The sequence below is a fragment of the Apodemus sylvaticus genome, chromosome 15, assembly GCF_947179515.1.
Source record: "Apodemus sylvaticus chromosome 15, mApoSyl1.1, whole genome shotgun sequence".
Taxonomy (NCBI): domain Eukaryota; kingdom Metazoa; phylum Chordata; class Mammalia; order Rodentia; family Muridae; genus Apodemus; species Apodemus sylvaticus.
The window spans coordinates 3,464,719-3,485,204 of NC_067486.1; the positions used below are offsets into that span (position 1 = coordinate 3,464,719).

The following is a 20,486-nucleotide window of genomic DNA, read 5'->3' on the forward strand; positions in this document are numbered from 1 at the left end:
GAAGAATGCAGACCAGCCGTTCTCAGCTTCCCTAATGCTGTGACCCTTTAATACAGTTTCTCATGTTTTGGTGACCTCCAGTCAAAAAACTATTTCCTGTAACTTTGCTGTTATGAACCGTAAAGATCTGTTTTCCAATGGTCTCAGGTGACCCATCAAAGGTTGTTCAACCCCCAAAAGGGGTCTAGCTGCTGGTCTAGGCAGTTACTTTGTGCTGACATCAGTATCCAGTAGGAGAAAAGCTTTGTGTCAAGATTAAAGAGAAGAATGTGCTTGAAAGTGAGCGAGGGTTTGTGCCCAGCCAAGGCTGATGGTGCTACAAACCCAGCCCTGGCCCAGAGCAGCCCGGCTCCCGACCTTTGCTGCCAACACCTAGGACCTGGCAAAATAAAAGTATGAAGAGAAGACGAGCGGGAGAGGCGGCCTGGGTCTGCGCACGGCCAAGGCACTAGCCGGCTTCTGTGCCCTTGGGAGACAGGCTGCAGGAAGCTCAGTTTGGACAGCGGACCATGAGAGCTGTACTCAGCCCACCAATGGTGGCACGGCTGCCACCTCAGGCTCCACCTCCAGGCCTCCCTCACACACAACACCGAGGCCTGGTTTTGTGTTTGGAATGAACCATTTGATTTACTTACTGCACGTGGTCCCCAGGACAAAAACAGACGCAAAAGAGGAGTCTTGAGCCTGAATTCTCACTCAGACAAAGCTGGGACCAACTGCCTGTCCTTACGCATGTCCCTCACTGTGTAAGAACATGACACTAGACAACAGTAGGCGGGAACCCAGGGCAGCAACATAGCTCTGAGGCCTTAGATTATTGCAGCTTTGTTTAAAAAGGAAAAAAAAAAAAAAAGGCAGTTCTAATTTTTTTGGTAAGATTAAGTCTTAGGTATGTTGTTGTCCAGTATCACAAAATGCGTCTGTTACCCAACTAAAAAAGAAACCTGTAACCTACGACAAGCTCTCTGAGCACAGGAGACACACTAGATTCCTCTCTACCTAAGTCTCTTACCTTCTGAAGGCCACTCAACAGAACAGACCCTGTGCAGGCTAACACAGAGAAGAGAAGGCTGTGGGTTAGACACTGCCTCGGCGTGACAGGGGCTCCAGGCTCTGGACAGGAAGGCGACAGAGCAGATTCAGGGAGGCAGCACTCAGTTCTGTCCTTCACCCACACAGGCCAGGGCCTCTGGAGAAGCACAGGGTCCCCACGTGCTCTCTAGACAGAGACATGGGAACAGCGACTGAACATGACAACCACTCAGGTAAAGAATCCATTTTAGAAACCATTATCTGTTAAACCTCCAATTTTTACTTTCAAAGACACCAGAAGCCACTGTCTGTCTCACAGGACGTCCCCTCTACACAGGTGACCAGATTGTGCCTGCTTTACCTGCCAGGCCTGGACCTGCTTCACCGCAGGGGAAGAGTGGGTTTTTTTGTTTTTTACTGTTTACATTTTTTCCTTAAGTTAATTTTTAAAAAAAGCATAGTAAAGACTCTGAGGACAAATTATTCAACTGTTTATCATACATAAGACCGCATGACTATAATACAAAGGGGGGGTCTTTTTTCATTTAACGTTACAATATACACAGCAAGTCCGGACTAGATCTTACAATCTGAACACAGGTATTTAACCTCTCCATGCTGCTTATGTTTACAATGCACAGAAGTCCTGTAACCAGACTGTGCAGTAAAGCACACAAACTGGACTGTAACGTGACACAGGATGCAGAAGCACTGGGTTGGGTGGTGTTCTTTATGTAAATATCGGTTTAAAGACTGCTTTCTTTTTTGGTGCTTGCTAAAATGTGGCAACCAGCACAGAAAGAAAAAAAGAATGAGCTGAGCCACGTGGGGGGTGTGTGGCGTGGGGGGTGTGGCGCCTGGGGCTCCACAGCCACAGCTGCTAATCCCGCCCTTCCTCCTGACAGTGCTGTGCTCAAGAGGAGGCCTCTGTGCGTAAACGCTCACCAACTACCAAGTTCAGAACAATCCACAGGCTTGACATTTAATTACAAAATAAATATGGATTTCCTGATTAACACCTGAAGTGTCAGTGTTCTCCAGTCTCCACGTGCACGCACAGAGCTTAGGCCTTTCTTTTGTCAAAGTCAACATATAAAAAACCTGCTTTTGCTCAGAAAAAAAAAATTTGACCTAGTCAGCCACATGGAGTTAACCAATAAAAAGTGACATGGTGTTCTGCTGAGCTGCTTCCAACGGGGTCATCGGCAGAGGTAGATCACTGCTGCTTTCTAGCTTCTTTGATCCTGGACAGGGAAATTACTATATCTTCATTCTCCCAATTCAACTGCTTGAGAGTATAACACCCTAAAATTGCTCAATTTAAATGGGAACACAAATTTAGCCACTGCCAGACTGTGTTACATGAGGGCAGTGTGCTCTGCAGGCAAGGCACTGCTAGTGCCAGCCCGCTCACTGCAGCTCGCTGCAGCCATGCTCAGGGCTCTGCCTTCCTCCTGTCCTACCCTCCTGTCCCACTGTGGACCTGTTGGTTCAATCAAGGGCTCAAGTTCAAGTTTACAAGGACATTAATCAGGAATACAAGACCACCTGCTGGCTCCATAGCTTCTGGACCCAGTGTCCCTTTCCCTTCAGAAGCCTGAGCACATTTAGAATGTGACAGGTGTTGTAATCTTGAATTAGATGTCAATCTATTCTGTCCAGTGCACAGATTGCTGTAAATGTATTGGCTATGGATTCAACAACAGTTCCAGTTTTGTTTAAGCAATAGTACAGCCATAATTTTCAACTGACATTTAAAAATGGTCTAGTTACACCTTGTGTCAAAGTGCAGAACTGCTACATTATTGGTTACAGACATCTATGTGCTATAAAAACAGCTTTGGTACAATAAATTATCAAAAAAGAAAATAAATTTTTGTAAAATTCACAGCATAATTGTGAGGCAAAAAAGCAGTCACATAAAATTCTGCATTTTAAAATGTTCAGGATGAACAGAAGACGTCTTTGTGCAGAAGAAATGGTGGAGACACCACGTGCCGAGAAAAAGCCAAAGAAAAGTAAAGGCAGGAAGGGACACAGCTGTAGCTGTTTCCGTCAGCGCAAACCACTACCTCTGTGGCCTTCAACCAAGAAGGGAGTCAGCTTTATGACACACGCAAAGTGACCTTGCAATACCTTACAATTAGTGGGTCACAAAAGTCTATTTTAAAAGAAAGGCCTCTTGAATTACCCATTCTCTGTGTTTTCAGCATTAAGGACTGTCTGCAAACGCATGTCCAAGAGTGACTGCATCTGAAATGGTGGGCTCTTCTAACTCCGAGTCCAAATCCATAAGGCCAAAGGTTATCCCAAGGACCACCACTCAGACCTCCCCAGGACTGGCCACAACCGACCCGCTGATTGCTTCTCAGTGCGCCTTGGTAAGGAGACCAGTCACGTTCCATCCTATCTTCCTGTGGCCTCTCCAACAGGAGACCCACAGGATCCCATGCAATGGCCGCTGTGCTCCTCAGCAGGTTCAGATAGGAGAGTCCTGATCCCGCCACTTAGCATGCTTAATGTGCCTCACAAATGTCAACACAATCGTCCCTTCCACACAGCTGATGGTGATGTTTGTGTGTGCTGGAGGTCCCTCTTCCTTACAGTACTGCATTTCCATGCCCAAGTGTGTAGAGGACATAAAAACCCAAATTTCCCACCCCACCCCCAACCCAAAATAAAACAAAACAAAACAGGGGAAAAAGGGAAAAAAATAAAAATGAGAAAACCAAAACACCCTTATGGGGCCCTTTATGCAAATTATGTGCAGTGCCTTTTTATTTTAAAATTAGTTGGCAAATGACCAAGACCAACAGCTGAACATTAACTTTTGTTGGATAGAAAGACAAAACCCACTGTGACCGGGAGATGGAGTTAAATGGGGGAGGCAGAAGAGGACTCTGAGCTCTCCGTGAGGACGGTGGACATGGCTCGTAAAAACGTCATTGTCCCTTTGCAATCTGTTCAAGTTAAAAAAAAGTCAGCTCTGCCCTCCTGTAGCGGTTCAGGTGTTAATCTCCTTCTGAGTCAAGCAGCTTTGCACTTTTGTTTTTGGGAAAAAAACACCACTTCTATAAAAACACACAAGAAACAAACTCAAGTTTCAATGTAGTCACGAGCTAGCTACGGGACTCTGCTGCACACACACCCCTGTCATGGGAGACTCTTCTCTGTCAGCCCCTTGCCGAAGCGCCAGGTGTCCTTCAGTCATGTAATGGGCAGGCCCTGTATTAGCAGAAAATTGGTATGTCGGATGTCCAGCTATGCCAGTCTCTTGGCGGGGATTGGAGTAGACGGTCAAATTAACGTCCATAGCTCCATTCTGTCCAAAGTCCAAGGTGTTAGCAGCCACTGGGCGGTTCTGATAGGCCTGATTGCCTTGATTACCAGTAGAGGAGGAAGATGTCGAGGAAGAAGTTGTTGAGGAAGACAGGGATGTCATGGAGTGGTGACTGTGGCCGACCTCCATAGAATCCTGGGTAGAGGAGCTATTTGTTGGAGAATTGTAGACCCTTGGCCTGGTCCGGTTACCCAAGGCTTGTTGTCCATGGTGGTGGTGGTGGTGATGGTGGTGGTGGTGGTGATGGGAACTGTTTCCATGGTGATGATGCAATGCATTCTGCTGAGGGGCTACATGAAAGGTTGTTTCTTGAACAGGATGGGTTTCAACAGTGACTTGTGTAGGAGCTTCAGTGCCTGACCAGCCCAGAGGAGCCGGAAACTGCTGGCGCACCTGTGGAAGTATTGTGAAAGGATCATCAGCACTGTTTCCAAGCCTCACCCATGCCTGAGCATGTGCTCCAGCACTCACGCACTCATGGGTACGCGTGTCTGCCCCTGCCCATCTCCAGCCCCACTTAGAGGAGCAGTATGTGCTTCTAAATCCACATGTTCCCCATGCGAAATCTTTCAGCATATCCTAGTGCGCATAAAGTAATCCCGAACCCTGACACCATCGCTCAATCTTCCACTGCCATTTCTCCAACATCTCTTTATGTATATGAGCTCCTATCTGCCCAGGCCTTCTTCCCACATATACTTCCACATTCTTCCAGGTATCTGCACCCACTCTTTCCTCTGTTTCTAATCTTTGCTTGGACATCTTTTAAAAAATCACGTCAGTTGCTGATGCTGTCCTAAGTGCCTGTGGCAAAGGCTGCTCCTGCACTGCCCTTGCTGCCTTTCCAGATCCCCACTTCGCATTCACTGCACTGCATAGGAATGCAGCGCACGCTCTAGCCTCCTTTATACTCCCTTGGCCACCAGCAAGACTATGGATGGAATGAGCCTGTCTCGGTCTTACTCAGTCTGTCTGCTGGATACCATGCCATGGGCACCTGGGCCTAGGGGCTGTGTAGTCATGGATAGCTAAGAGTCTGTGCACAAATGGCGCACCAATACCTCAACTCTTATTTCACTGTTGCACTCACAGAGAAGGAAAACTCTGGCATTCTCTCAGATGCCTTCCTTGGATAGTGTGTGTTTAGTTTACTTCACTCAATATGCCTCAATCTAACAACAGTCCTTGGTCACACGACTCTGGACTGCTGTGCTGACAGTCTGGGCTGAGGTCTAGCACAGAACTTCACCAACCCTATGCAGGCAATACCTACCTCAGAAGGATACCCCAAGACTTTCTTTGGTACAGAAGCATCACTTGCCACTTTTATCTGTGCTTTAGTTTTTTATACTGTGTCACTGTGAGCTCTGAAAAGGCAAAGGCTCTCTACCACCAGAGTCTAGCACAAATGGTTAAAGTACATATTCAATAAAAATTGTATAGAAATGAATTTCCTGTAAATCCCGTAGGGAAAACAAAACTGGCAGACAATCTCATAAAAGAAAATGCAGGCCGACCATTCTTAATCTCCTGTGAAATGCTTTAAAATTATAGCATGTTACAATTCCAAGTTAGAGACACTCAACTGGCAAAAGGTGAGCAGCTACACCAAAGTCTAAAAGAACTGAAATCAAAGCCCTCATGGTTCCAAGATATGTGTCTCAGATAGATTAGCACATGGAAGGGTTCTGCTACCATGAGGGAGGCCGACTCCTGCCACAGGCCTCTCACCCTAGGCAGAGAGAAGAGAGCTACAAGGTAGAATACAGAGACCTAACTGCACCTGAGTGCTGACAGACCTGAGTGGACAGCACGCTACTCTTGTGCCAAACCCATTATCAAATGATTAATTATAACATCTTAAGTTACGACAGTCACTGACACAATCACAGTGGTTGTACGGAAAGTCATCTAAAATGGGGCTGCTCCCTCCTGAATGACTAGCAGGCAGGCCACAGGCAAAGCTGGGCAGGGACAGAGCAGGTGGGACGAGATCTCATCCTGCTATTCAGAGCTTTACACAAAATTTTATAAAGATACGATGATTCTTTCTTTGTGTGGTATTTTCAGGGCATAGTGGATATCAACAATGAAATCAGACACAGGTGAAGGAGCTCTAAAGCACACCTTTTCTTACTTTCCTCCTTTGTTCTTGGGGGAAGAGCAGGGAGTGTGCAGCGACATACCGCTGGAGACTAATCAGCCAGGGCACGGTGTGCTCCAGGCAAATGCTCTACCACTGTACTCCACGTTGGCAATGACTTTCAATACTCAACTCTCTGAGTTGTCAAACCCTGCAGAAGACAATCTATTAATCATGACCATATTTCTTGCTACTTCACTCTGACTCAGCAATTTTACTTCCAACTATTTCCAGGAATTTAGTAGACAGACAAAATGTGCACGTGTGACTGGTACACATAAAGGTTTTATTATGGTGTCTCAGGGAAACTGACTGCAGATGAGAGATGCCAGGAGGAAGCTGTCAGTGAACCACTCACGGGATAGTTAGACATGTGATACTGCAAAACAGTAGAAAGCTTTATTTTGGTACAGGAAGAATACCAAATCTATGCCAAATGAAGAAAGACCTAGATATAAAACTGTGTACATGTAGGACAGTGTTTACAGAGAGGTGAAAGTGTATAATATACCTGGGGAAGGCGTTTGAATGTGTATAAATATTGTGTCTACATATAAAATATTGCCTGATTAATGTTATCTGATAATATGTAACTAGATGTCCTTTTCCATAAAGAACATCTTTCAAAGACATAAAAGCTACAAATACTAGTTTGTATTACACTAGCTGGCATGAAGAAAAGGGCTTTTCACAAACTTGTGTGGTGTGTTTCTTTCTTACTATGTAACTGTATCAATTATGAAACACTGGCCAGCCAGACGGCTCAGCAGGTAAAGGCATTTGCCAATGACCCCGACGGTCTAAGTTTACCCGTGCAGCTCCCTCCGCCCCACAGACACAGACAGCCGACTCCAGAGCTGCCTCTGACGTCCACAGGCAGCCTATGGCTCACATGCACCCACACCCACACCCACACCCCCCCCCCACACACACACACGCAGTATAAATAAACAACTGCAACAGTTTTTAACTCAAAAAGAAAAAAAAGCATGCTGGGCACAAGGAAGCATCTCCATGACGTCAACTACGTGGAGGCAGGAGAGTGATGATCATGAGCCAGAAATGCCAGCTGGGACTGTCCAACAGCCACCTAAAGTAAACAGGCAGTTCATAGCTTCTGTAAGGTAGTGGGAACACACAGGTGTGTTATTCTGGGAACATCTAGGTATTTCTGCAGTACACTGACCCTAAGCCACCGCAGGAAGAATGAGGAAGCTTGGGAGAGCCAGCATGGCCCAGTCCTCAGAGTGGAAGACTAAATGTGAGCTTTCTGAGGGCAGAGCACAGACACTGCATCTCAAGAGGTTCTACTTGTTAGAAACAAGGGCTGTGTAAAGCAGGGAAACAAACTAGACCGGAGTAGCGAAGTTCACCAGTCTGCAGAGGTCCCTCAGGTCGACAAGCACTTACGTCATAGGTCCTTCACAGGAAGGACAGGACACTCATGGCTCCCACAGTGGAAAGGCTAACTATATATGCATAAAATCAGAATTTACACATCACTAACCTGAAAACTAACTCCCTGGCCCTGAATTCATGATAGCAAATAAGTGAGTTTAGGACCATTGCTATAAAGCAACAGGGAATAGTAAAGTCTTCTCACTGCTCAGACTTGAGGATGGTATTTACAGTAAGCCCGGCACAACCCAGAGGTCAGAAGTGTAGTCAGGGGCTGGAGAGATGGCTCAGCGGTTAAGAGCACTGACTGCTCTTCCAAAGGTCCTGAGTTCAAATCCCAGCAACCACATGGTAGCTGACAACCATCCCTAACGAGATCTGACTCTCTCTTCTGGAGTGTCTGAAGACAGCTACAGTGTACTTTCATATAATATAAATAAATCTTAAAAAAAAAAAGTGTAGTCAGAAGTAAGCAGAAAGAATGCTTGAAAAAATGGTGACTGTAATGACTGGCAATAAGGGGTGAGACCAAGCAGAAAGTGTGTACAGTCATCTCAAGGCAAGGTGGACAGGAACACTGCTCAAAAAGACAGCTAAGGGAGGAGGGACAAAAAAATAACGGAGAACCAGACACATACTACCAAAGAAACCAGAGTAATTCAATGTATGTGGATTACATCAACACTGCTAAATGCTGCCAGGCAGTGACACAGGAGAGCACGGGAATCCCCTGGACCACCAGTGAGGACTGTGGTTTGACATGGGCACTCTAACTTTGGCCAGGAGCTTAAGTGCACTGAGCTGCAGGGGCTCTGAGAGAGACAAGGCCCAGGGAGAGATGCTGTACACCCGAGAGAGCAAAGACTCAGTGCTGCTCAACAGAAGGAGTCAGAGCCCGTGGAGGAAGGAGGAGACACGGGCCTGGCCACCAACAGGAAGCTCAGTGAAAGCAGAGAGAGGAGCTGTGAGAGAGCAGGAACAGCAGTGCAGCCTGAAGACTGCACACAGCAGAAGTCAGGAGGAGGCCAGGGGCCTCTAGCTAAGAGTAGAGAAGATGGAGGCATATCACAGACAACAGAAGGGAAAGGGAATCTCTGAGGAAGGTCGGCTGTAGATTTTGGTGAATACAAACAGTGAAGGCAGACTCTCTGACAGTTTCTCTAGCCAAACCACGTGGCCCAGTCACAACAAAGGAATGACCATCAATCTAGCTCAGGTTTTCCTTACTCTACCAAATACCCACTGGCCCTCTTGAACAGAGTCAAAAGGTAGCACACAATGCAGAGGAGCATCATCTCCTTAAGGTCTTGGGTGGTCTGAGCAGCAAAAACCTCTCTCATGTGTCTGAATACTTGGCCCGCAGCTGGCCGTCAGTTGCAGGGGAAGGCCCAAGTAGAGGGGGCTGGCCTATGGATTAGGCCTTAAGGCTCTATGGAGGACAGCCCCATTTCCTGTTTCTTAAATGCAGAAGCCTCCTGACCCTGCCAGCCTGCTTTTCCCTGCCTGCCATCACGTCTTCCTGGTTTTCTTTTGACCTGTGAGCCAGAGTGGACCCTGTCCTCCTCACACTGCTCCTGTCTGGGTATTACCGCAGCAATGAAACATAGCTACCCCACCACATGCTCCACGCTGACTTTAAAAATTACTTTAATATTACAAGTTTAAAAAACCAACACAAATTGATTCAGTACCAGGATGAGAATGCTGGAGGCCACCAGAAGTAACAACAGGGCCCAGACTGCACAGTTCACAGAGAATCAGTGCATCTAGAGGTCTCGGTGCCTCCTGAGAGAGGCAGAGAGCAAACTGCTGACATTCAGAACCTACTGTAGCAAATGAAAAATAAATCTGGATAGATACCTTGAAGGTCGGTGGTATGTGTACCCAACGCATGCTCTCATTTCTAACAAGGAGCGGAGCTAGTATTTTCTAAGCAGTGAGGACACTATAAGACTTTAGAAAAAAGGACACAGACATGGTTGTCCTGACAGCCCTTGGCAGCCAACACAGCTAAAGCTAACAAGGCCATAGCAGGAGCACTGGGAACACTCACCTGGGGACTGTGAGTCTCACAGTCCATGGCCTGGACAGCAGTAGCAAAGTGTCCACCGCTGTGCCGATGCTGGTGCGTCGGGTCCGACCTGGCTCTCCCACTGTTGCTCGTTCCCGAGGATCCACCTTTAGTGTCAGGACATGAAATAACTTGTGAGTTTAAAGCTAATTCTGCTTAAGTTAGTATTCTAAGACTGCATCATCACCACTCAAAGCATAGGGTAAAAGAGGACATGCAGCAGGGGCACGAGCAAGCACTGGGACCCAGGGTGGGCCTCCAGCAGACACAGACACCAGGGCTGGTCAAACCCAGGACAAACCCAAGGCCTTACTGGCCAGGCAGCCTGGATAGAACAGCGGGCCTCTGATTTCCAAGTAATAAGAGAAACACAGTGTTATGCCCCACACATGACCTTAGGTGTGCACATATGCACACTTACATGCAAGTACTACACAACAGACACACAAAACTTTCAAGCTATGATATTAACTTGAAATATACCACAAAGTTATTAGAGTCTTAGATGTCTTCCCACACCAACTGCTAATACAGCCAGGTTCTCCTCAGCCAAGTAAAACTTAAACCATTTACATTTTTGTCTATAAGCTTTGTTTCTGTCAGGACTTATCTTGTGCACATTTAACAGTGAAATTTGCTACTAACCATACAGATGGGGAGGAGTGTTGAGGGGACTGAATTCAGAACCACACACACTAGGAACAGACTGAAGTAAATAATCCCTTGCTACCTATTTACAAAACTCAAAAAAAATTAGTTTATAATAAATACTTGGGGACACATGCCTTAAATTTCAGCACTCTGAAATTTCAGCAGGGGCAGGAGGATCTCTGAGAAGCCACAGTGGTATACAAAGTGGGGTCCAGAATAGCCAGGGCTACACAGAGAAAACTTGCCTCAAAAACAAAACAAAACAAAACAAAAAACATCCAAAGCGGGGGGGGGGGGGGGGGGGGGGGGAGAGACGGGGACTCCCACCCCACCCCAGTACGCAACATCAAGCATACACAAGCAAGCCCCAGAGCCATGGCAGACCTGAGCTGGAAGACGTGCTGGAGGTGGTGCCTGAAGACTGAGACTGCTCCATCGCAGGGCTGGTGGACACGCTGTTGCTTGTGTTTGTACCTTCATCAGCAGTTTTCTTGAAAAAACTGTGCTGCAGGGCATAATAAGGTTGAATCCGAGTTTTGGGGTCATAATCAAGCATCCTTAAAATGAGGTCTTTGAACTTCAAGTAGTCAGCTACAGTATGACCCGATTCCCCAGCACGTCGCCCGCCAGGTCCTCCTGTTTCCACTCCAAGAATATTATGAAGTTTACGGGTTCCTGGTGGTTTGTACTCCTGTTAAAGAAGAGACAACAAAAATTGTCTCTAAGTTTGGTAGGAGATGTAGCACTTACACGATTTATTCCAAATGTACAAGGCTTTATGAAAAAAGACAATTAATGAGATAGCTAGACCCCTCCCTCCACTTTGCACATAACACTTAAGCACGTGTTTAAGAGTCCAATACAGTTTTGAGAGAGAAAAAAAAACCCAGATCTGTGAAGATCTGTGTAGCTCAGCAGCAAGCAGACACTGGCCCAGCCTGAGCTGGGTTGGTACAGCTTCACCTAGGAACACGATTCTTATTTTCAAAGTTGTGAAGCAAGCAAGCAAGCAAGCAAGTAAACAAAGATAAAGAAAATTTGCAAATATAAAACAGTTACTATGGTGGCTTCTACAGCACAGAGAACTGCAGAATGGATTCTGACCTGCTTCACTCTGTGAATTATGTTTGTTTTGAGACAGGTAAGTCTTCCTGCATAGTCCTGGCTGACTAGCAACTCCCTACACATAGACCAGGCTGGCTTCAACCTTATAGAGATCTGCCTGCCTCTGCCTCCCAAGTGCTTTAATCCCAGCTGGAGTTAAAAGTGTGCACACAATGCGAGGTTTGCTCTGCACTGGAGAACATGCTGCCCTGCCTCCCTAAGGGTGGCTCCTTAAAATTGTGCATGCCACTCAAAGTAAAGGGATTGGTTCATTTACAAAATGGTTCATTAGCTGCTTAACCACAGAATGGGATTTACTGACACTCATTAGTAACCAGGAACAATGCCGTCTTTCTATAAGTCTCAACAGCACTACTGGAGTTTTGGTGACAGTTGTTTGAAGTAAGGAAGCAGGACAAATCACAGCTGTGCATGTTCAGCAAGTGTTCCTCCACTGACCACATCCCCAGCCCCAGACAGCTACTACCAGGTTAGAAGAGTCCTGTAAAGAAAAGAGGGCCACCATACCAGGCCCAAGCAAGGATAATTCAGTCTAGTTCTGACCACACAGTAACAGCCACTCCAAGGCAGCAAAGGAGCTAGAGGAAACTGTCCTGGGTGCTAGTGGACGGCGATGTGTATAGAGCTCTCGAGCCTCCTTCAGTCATAAACAAACAATGAGTGAAGGGCCAGGCCTCCTCAGATAGTTAAAAAACCTGAGGCAAAAACACTAAAGACCCAGATTCAGACCTTCCTGGCCTGACAGTACTAGAGGCATGGCTGCTTCTCATGGTGAATGACACAGCTCAATCATTCTCAAATACAGAAAGATTTACATTTTTTTTTTAAATTACAGAAACAAATAACAGAGTCTATAATTGCAGGGAAAATGAGTTATCAATCCATACTAGTAAATGGCCCAGGCAGTAGAACTGGCAGACAGGTATTTTTAAACTAACTAATAAATGTGTAAGTTAAACAGTTTAATAAAAGGTAGGCAGCAACACATGTGAATAGATGGGATTTCAGAAAAGGAAAATCTGTAAAAATACTAAGGACAAATACAAATTCTACGAAAGTATTGGAGACGCACTTTCCGTTTGCGTGCTGTGAACAAGCTCTAGTGTCATCTTTCCCTTCCTTCAGACACCGCCTCTCGCTGGCCTGGAACTCAATAAGCAGGGCAGACGGTGGCCAGTGAGACGGGTGCCCCCATCCCGCCTCCCCAGCACTGGAATGACAAATATACAGCATCCCACTTAGGTGGATTTTAAAGACTGGCCTGTGGTTTTTGTGGTCACAAAGGAGAAGCACGTAACTGATATACATTTCTCTAACCTGCTGAGAACTTCCAACAGCAGAATAGAGCTGGAATGCTGGGAAGCCAGGTTAACAAAATAGCAGTGACCAAAAACACAGAGCAAAGACAGTATCCAAATTCAAGACATAAAAGCAAGGCAAGTGTTTCTGCACTCCCCACTGAAGCTCTGAGAACCCCAGGGCAGCACGGCAGAACCACCCACGTAACTGGACAACTAGAAGGCTCATCAGAGTAAGTACTTGATAACATCTGAGGACCTACAAAAGACATCAGTCCACAAACCCAAGAATTTCAATCCCTCTGAGAATAAATACAAAAGAAATATTAAACTAAAAACATAAGTGCATAATAACCAAGTATGAAGATAGACTGTTTGATTATCCTGAGGGAAAAGGAAAACCGTATCACAAGTAAAGAGTGCTAAGAACAAACATTGACTTTCCTCACAGACCATCTTTCTGGGGTGTGCTAATCTAAAACTCTAGACACACAAAAGACAGTTTAAAACCAGACATCAATTAGCGGTGCCCTCAGGCAGCAGATGCTCCAGTTGTAAACACAAGCTGCGCACTGAAAAAGGAGAAGGAGCTGGGCACAGGTGGGACATGGATGCAGGATGGGAGTGCCCTGCACTCGGCGAGCCTACAGCACTTCCCTTTCCTTGAGGTAAACAGCCCATATGTTCTGAGGACTCTAACACATGCAGAAGTGATGTTTACATACAAGCACTTAAGGGTTAGAAGGGAGCTACAACATACAAGTGATGTGACAGTATCTAAGGGCAACTTGACATAAAGATGCATATTATGAAACAACAGTAAACATACACACAACTGAGAAATCAGCTGAGGAAACAAGGCTCCAGAGTGATTAACAGCTCTAAACACAGCAAGACAGAGAAACAGACTAAACAATAAACAAAGACAAACCTCAAATCCACTGCTCTAAATGAAATAAATATTCACTATAAAGGAAGAGCAGATTTTAAAACATGTCCTACCTATATGCTGCATACAAGTCACACTTAAAGAGAAAAGAAAGGTTTAAAGTTAAGGAGGTGTATATGTGCAACACACACACACACACACACACACACACACACACACACACACCATGAAAATGGTCAGACCAAAAAACCTGCATGGCACAGCACTAAGACATATATAAGACATTTCATGACAATACAAGGGTCAATTCATTAGAAATTACAATGAAATTACTAACAAAGCTTTAAAAACCATGACACAACTAAAGATAACTACTAGGGTTTTTAACAGTTTCAAAGTGACTGGACCATGCATTGAATACTTGGTCCCGGGCTGTTGGTTCTGGCTGGGGAGGCTAAAGAACCTTTCGGAGGCAGGGCCAAGATGGAAGCAACTCACTGTGGGAATAGCTCTATGCCTACCTCTGCTTCCTGGTTAGCAAATACATGAGATGAGCAGGCAATCTCCCACTCTGGTGGGCAGTGAACTACGTCTACCTGAGGAACTGAGGTGATGCTCCTAGACTGTGAGCTAAAGAAAAAAGCCTCCCCTCTAAGTTGTTTGCTAACAGGCATTAGTGACAAGAAAAGGAACTAGTATACCACTGAAGATACCCCTCAGATACTGACAGACACAAACAGAAAAAGACACACTGCCATACACAGACAGACAGACATAGACACAGACACACACACACACACACACATATCTCTAGAACACTATAATAAAGTTCCATTGTTATCAGATACACTGGGAAGATTCACCAAAACAGATTCCATTCTGGACTATAAAACCACATCCTACACATTTTAAATGAATGATATCACATTTAGAAAACAGTGCTATTTCGCTAGAGACAAGTTAAGATATCTAGAAAATTCTCAAATATTTTGAAATAATGAAACAAGATTCAAAATGATTGTTAAAGAAAAAAAATCATAAGCTACATCAGGAGCACTTCAGAATACTACTCTTACCAGACCACTAAGTTTAACTCAGTGCTACATGAAATGCCAGGACCAAGTGTGCTTTATCACAGCTTAGGATAAATATTCCAAGTCAACTAAAAAAAAAAATTCACTATATAAGGAGAGGCTGGGGGTGGAGAGTCACATGATCATCATCACTGTACATGCAAGAAAGGCTCATAGCAAGGTATGCATCACTGCAATTTCTAGGACTTGATACACAAGTAGAGGTTGTTTTCAAAATTTACAAAGAAAGAAAAGACCTTGGCTCCAGCTACATATGTGGCAGAGGATGGCCTTGTCAGACATCAATGAGAGAGGCCATTGGTCCTGTGAAGGCTCGATGCCCCAGTGTAGGGGAATGCCAGGTCAGGAAAGTTGGGGGTGGAGGGGTGAGCAGGGGGATGGGGATGGGATAGAGGGTTTTTAGAGGAGAAACAAGAAAAGGGGATAAGATGTGAAATGTAAATAAAGCAAATATCTAATCAAAAAAATTAAAAAAGAAAGAACTGTTCTTCATGAGAGAACACGAAAGCAAATCCTTACACACTTGGGAATTAAAGGGATGGGGAGCCCCACAGGTTTGACTGCCTACTGCTGAGGATGCCTTACTAATATTACAAGTTCCCCTGAACCCAGACACCATGACTTTCTGGACAGGAAAAAGTACCGACAAGCAGCAGCCACCAAGAAGCAGCGCACCTCTCAAAAGTATCAGACACAATGATGGTGAACACACATAGGTCTGGGCAATTCTCAGACAATACCACTAGAAAAAAGAAGTGTGTATTCTTTCTAGCCTTAATCAATTAGTTCCTAATTAGATATAAACAAAAAAGTTCACTGACAGATAAATTACAGTATAGTCAATGAAATAATATGAAGCAATAAAACAAATTAAGCCCTGGGATATAAAACAATATGAAGTCTCCCAAATGCTGTTTTATTAAATGAATGTGATACTTAGTCTTCACTGTCAACTATACAGGACTCCGCAGCCACCGTGGACCTGCACTAGTTAGCTGAGGTAGAGGACTGTGGACAGCTGGGTTCCCAGAAGGAGAAACAAGGAGCAAGACAGCAGCAGCCAAGGACAGGGGACAGCCACCTCTTGGTCCTCCTGCACCTACAGACTGCAAACCACAAATCCCTTCTCTTCTGTAAGCTGCTTTTGTCAGGTGTTTTGTGCAGTGAAAAGATCAACACTTGAAAGTGATAACACCAGAGATTATAGTTTTTATGAAGTACAGCTGGTGATCACATCCACTTGTGACAGATCAGATGAGGAGAAGGGTGGGAAAAGAAGGCCGAGCTCGGTGGAAATACTTGCTCTTGTGTTAGGTCGTGGGTGCAAAGTGGGCACATGTGTCTGAGAACTTGCTCAAGAGGCAGAAATGTTTGAGTAGATTTAGCAGGCCTGGTCTTGCTGGACAAAGTGTGGGATTGGGGCCGGGCATCAAAGTTCCCTCGCACCATTCCTTCCCAGTCGCACTCTCCACCCCTGCTCTCCGTTGCAGCAACCGCTGTTGGCCACCTGCTGCCATGCTGCCCAGGCCTTAAAGTCAAACTAACATGCCTTTTATAAGCTGTTTTGGTCATGGTGTTTTTATCACATCAATAAAAAGGAACTAATACTTATTTCATTAAAACTTTGATTATGAGGGCTGGAAAGATGGCTCAGGGGTTAAAAGCACTGACTGTTCTTTCAGAGGTTCTAAGTCCAATTCCTAGCAACTACATGGTGGTTCACAGTCATCTGGAATGGGATGCAATCCCCTCTTCTGGTGTACGTGAAGAGAGTAACAGTGTACTCACATAGATGATAGGTAGATATTTTTTAAAAGCTTTGAATATGGGTTTTTGAAATACAAAAAGTTAAAACGTCTAAGAAAATAAACTGCACAATCAATGACACTGTCTGCTTGTATTTCTGCCCATACAGTTTGACCAGCTGAGTGCACATTTGTTTTTGCTGAATGCATATTTATTTTTGCTGCAAATTTTAGTTTTGCTAAAAGAGAAATAAGTCAGTCACTAAGCTCAACTATGGGAAATCTCACTAAACTTACAGTTAATTAATGGGTAGTAAGTATATGTTAAGATTTGATAAAAAAGAAAACAGAAATACTCATTTCTAAAATGCCCCAATAGTCAAAAAACAGTGATGATTATAACGCGACTTGGTTGCACTTGGGAAGGACAAAGATGTGGAAAACTGGGTGGATGAATGCTCACGTAAGGACAAAGTGGAAACCAACTGTTCTACAGAAAGATGTGAAGCAGCTCTCATCCCTCAGTGCTAATTCAGATTGGCAGGACTGACCTGGAACACTACTGAAGAAACCTGAGGATTTTCCACTGAGCTTTGGTTCAACAGGAAAATGGGCTGTGACTGACTGATCAACTATGTGCTTGTGTGAAAGAGAGACTCGTGTCAGTAAGGGACCTTTCATCCCCTCAACAGACTACTGTCTGCCTAAACCTGGAGACAGTGGAGAAGTCAGTGGGCCTCATTTGAGTCAGTAGGTGTCACAGCTTGTACACAGGACTATAGACCCAGGTATAATTAGGACCTGAAACTGCATGGCCTATAAGTAGAGGGGGCACGGCAGAGTGCAAGGGTCACAGAGCAGGCACAGAGGAGATCGTAAGTGTGCAGGAGTCTCTGAGCAGCTGGGTTGTAGTTTACTTAGAGGCTCTTGCCTAGCACCTCAGTTACAGAACAAGTTTAAAATCAGCCTGGACTACACAAGACTCTGTTACAAAACAAAATAAAACAAAACAAACAAAAAGATCAAAGCAAAGAAAGTAGGGTTGAAGATATGTCTTGATGGGTAAAGGCACTTGCTGCCTTCAAGAGGACCAGAGTTTGGTTTCCGGCGTGCACACTGGGGAGTTAACATATTATTCCAGCCCCCAAGGAATCTGACATTCCTTTGTGGTCTCTTTCTGGCATGCACACATACATATACAGATATACAGATGAATGAAAAGTAAATCTTAAAAAAAAAAGAAAGAAAGAAAAGCAAAACAAGAACGTTTAGACATTAAAAGACTCTACAACTAAATAAGTGTGAATTAAAGCAAAGAAACAGCACCCCCAGTTCCCTGAAATGACACCTGGTGGCATCACTAAAATACAGGATAAAATAACTAAAGAAAAAAAAGCCTCTTAAATACTGAAAATGTAGAAATGCAACCATAAAATAACACATGTACACCAACTCCAACCAACTCCATTTCTGTTATCTGTACATTGTTTCTATTTAATAAAGCCCAAACTAGACCAGAAGATGTCTGGAAAATTGCAGAGACATAAAATCAAGATGCAAATTTTGTACTCTAATAAATTAATACAATTGGGCCTCTGGAAATAGTCCTTGAATCTACGCCTGAATTAGAAGATGCAAACCCCTTGTTACCTTAGTCACTGAGCAAGGAATCTGAAATCTGTCAGAGACTCCATCATCAATTGATATCCTTAAAAAAGTATCATGAACTACTTAAACTTAAAAACCATCTTTTCTACTTAAAAAACTGACTACAATTATAATTTCTGTCCACACTGTGGCTTCACTCCCATGTACGAGCTGCAAGACTTACTGACTCAATATTGGATATTCATCAGCTATCTCCAGACACAGGCAGGTAGGTCTGTTTGTTTGTACTGAAACCCAAACAACCCTGACCATTAAGCAAACACTGGCCCACGTGCACAGTCAGCTAGCTCAACTATAGTCAACGTTTGAATAAAATACTTTCTTATAATTGTTAACTATAATGCAGTTGTCAAAATTCAACGGAGCTATAAACAAATAGCTCTGATGAGGAAAAGAAAAGAGAAAAAGGGGGTGGGGGAGGAGAGGAAGAAAAGGTGAAAGGAAGTCCCCTCTAAGAATAAGTGCACCCCCGTTTTACCCGTTTTCCATCTTTGGTCTTCTTTAAGCTCCAAGTGCCATCAGGCAACTTCTCAAAGAACTTTCTTGCTTTCGGTGCTTGGTCAAGAATATGAGCAGGTGGGATGCCCAAGACTTCCACTATTTTATTCATTTGATCAACCTGTATTAAAAACAAAACAAAACCTGTAATTTCAACTGTACATTCATCCACTTCTGCCTGTCAACTCTTTCCTAGATACAGTGCACATATCAGCGTAAGGTTCTGTTGTGGCTGCTGAGGATGGATACACTGTGGACACTGAGGATGGATACACTGTGGACACTGAGGATGGATACACTGTGGACACTGAGGATGGATACACTGTGGACGCTGAGGATGGATACACTGTGGACAATGAGGATGGATACACTGTGGACACTGAGGATGGATACACTGTGGACACTGAGGATGGATACACTGTGGATACTGAGGATGGATACACTGTGGACGCTGAGGATGGATACACTGTGGACACCGAGGATGGATACACTGTGGACGCTGAGGATGGATACACTGTGGACGCTGAGGATGGATACACTGGACACTGAGGATGGATACACTGTGGACACTGAAGATGAATACACTGGACCCTGAGGATGGATACACTGTGGACCCTGAGGATGGATACACTGTGGACCCTGAGGATGGATACACTGTACACTGAGGATGGATACACTGGACAATGAGGATGGATACACTGTGGACACTGAGGATGGATACACCGTGGACACTGAGGATGGATACACTGGACACTGAGGATGGATACACTGTGGACACTGAGGATGGATACACTGTGGACACTGAGGATGGATACACCGTGGACACTGAGGATGGATACACTGGACACTGAGGATGGATACACTGTGGACACTGAGGATGGATACACTGGACACTGAGGATGGATACACCGTGGACACTGAGGATGGATATACTGTGGACACTGAGGATGGATGGATACACTGGACACTGAGGATGGATACACTGTGGACACTGAGGATGGATACACTGTGGACACTGAGGATGGATACACTGGACACTGAGGATGGATATACTGTGGACACTGAGGATGGATACACTGTGGACACTGAGGATGGATACACTGTGGACACTGAGGATGGATACACTGTGGACACTGAGAATGGATACACTGTGGACACTGAGGATGGATACACTGTGGACACTGAGGATGGATACACTGGACCCTGAGGATGGATACACTGTGGATACTGAGGATGGATACACTGTGGACGCTGAGGATGAATACACTGGACACTGAGGATGGATACACTGTGGACACTGAGGATGGATACACTGTGGATACTGAGGATGAATACACTGGACACTGAGGATGGATACACTGTGGACGCTGAGGATGGATACACTGTGGACACTGAGGATGGATACACTGGACACTGAGGATGGATACACTGTGGACGCTGAGGATGGATACACTGTGGACACTGAGGATGGATACACTGTGGACACTGAGGATGGATACACTGTGGACGCTGAGGATGGATACACTGTGGATAC

General features: G+C 44.9%; 1 protein-coding gene across 4 annotated transcripts in view; it reads right to left on the bottom strand.

The window, feature by feature from the left end:
* Positions 1-1,508: 1,508 nt before the first annotated feature.
* Positions 1,509-20,486, bottom strand: part of Dyrk1a (dual specificity tyrosine phosphorylation regulated kinase 1A) — a 124,234-nt gene continuing 105,256 nt past the window's right edge. For all 4 annotated transcript variants that reach the window (XM_052158813.1, XM_052158811.1, XM_052158814.1 and 1 more), the window contains 4 exons: positions 18,933-19,073; positions 11,020-11,326; positions 9,967-10,091; positions 1,509-4,765 (listed from right to left, as the gene is read on the bottom strand). In XM_052158813.1, coding sequence (XP_052014773.1) covers positions 4,145-4,765; positions 9,967-10,091; positions 11,020-11,326; positions 18,933-19,073 — 1,194 coding nt within the window. In that variant the 3' untranslated portion in view covers positions 1,509-4,144. The remainder of the gene's footprint in view (positions 4,766-9,966; positions 10,092-11,019; positions 11,327-18,932; positions 19,074-20,486) is intronic.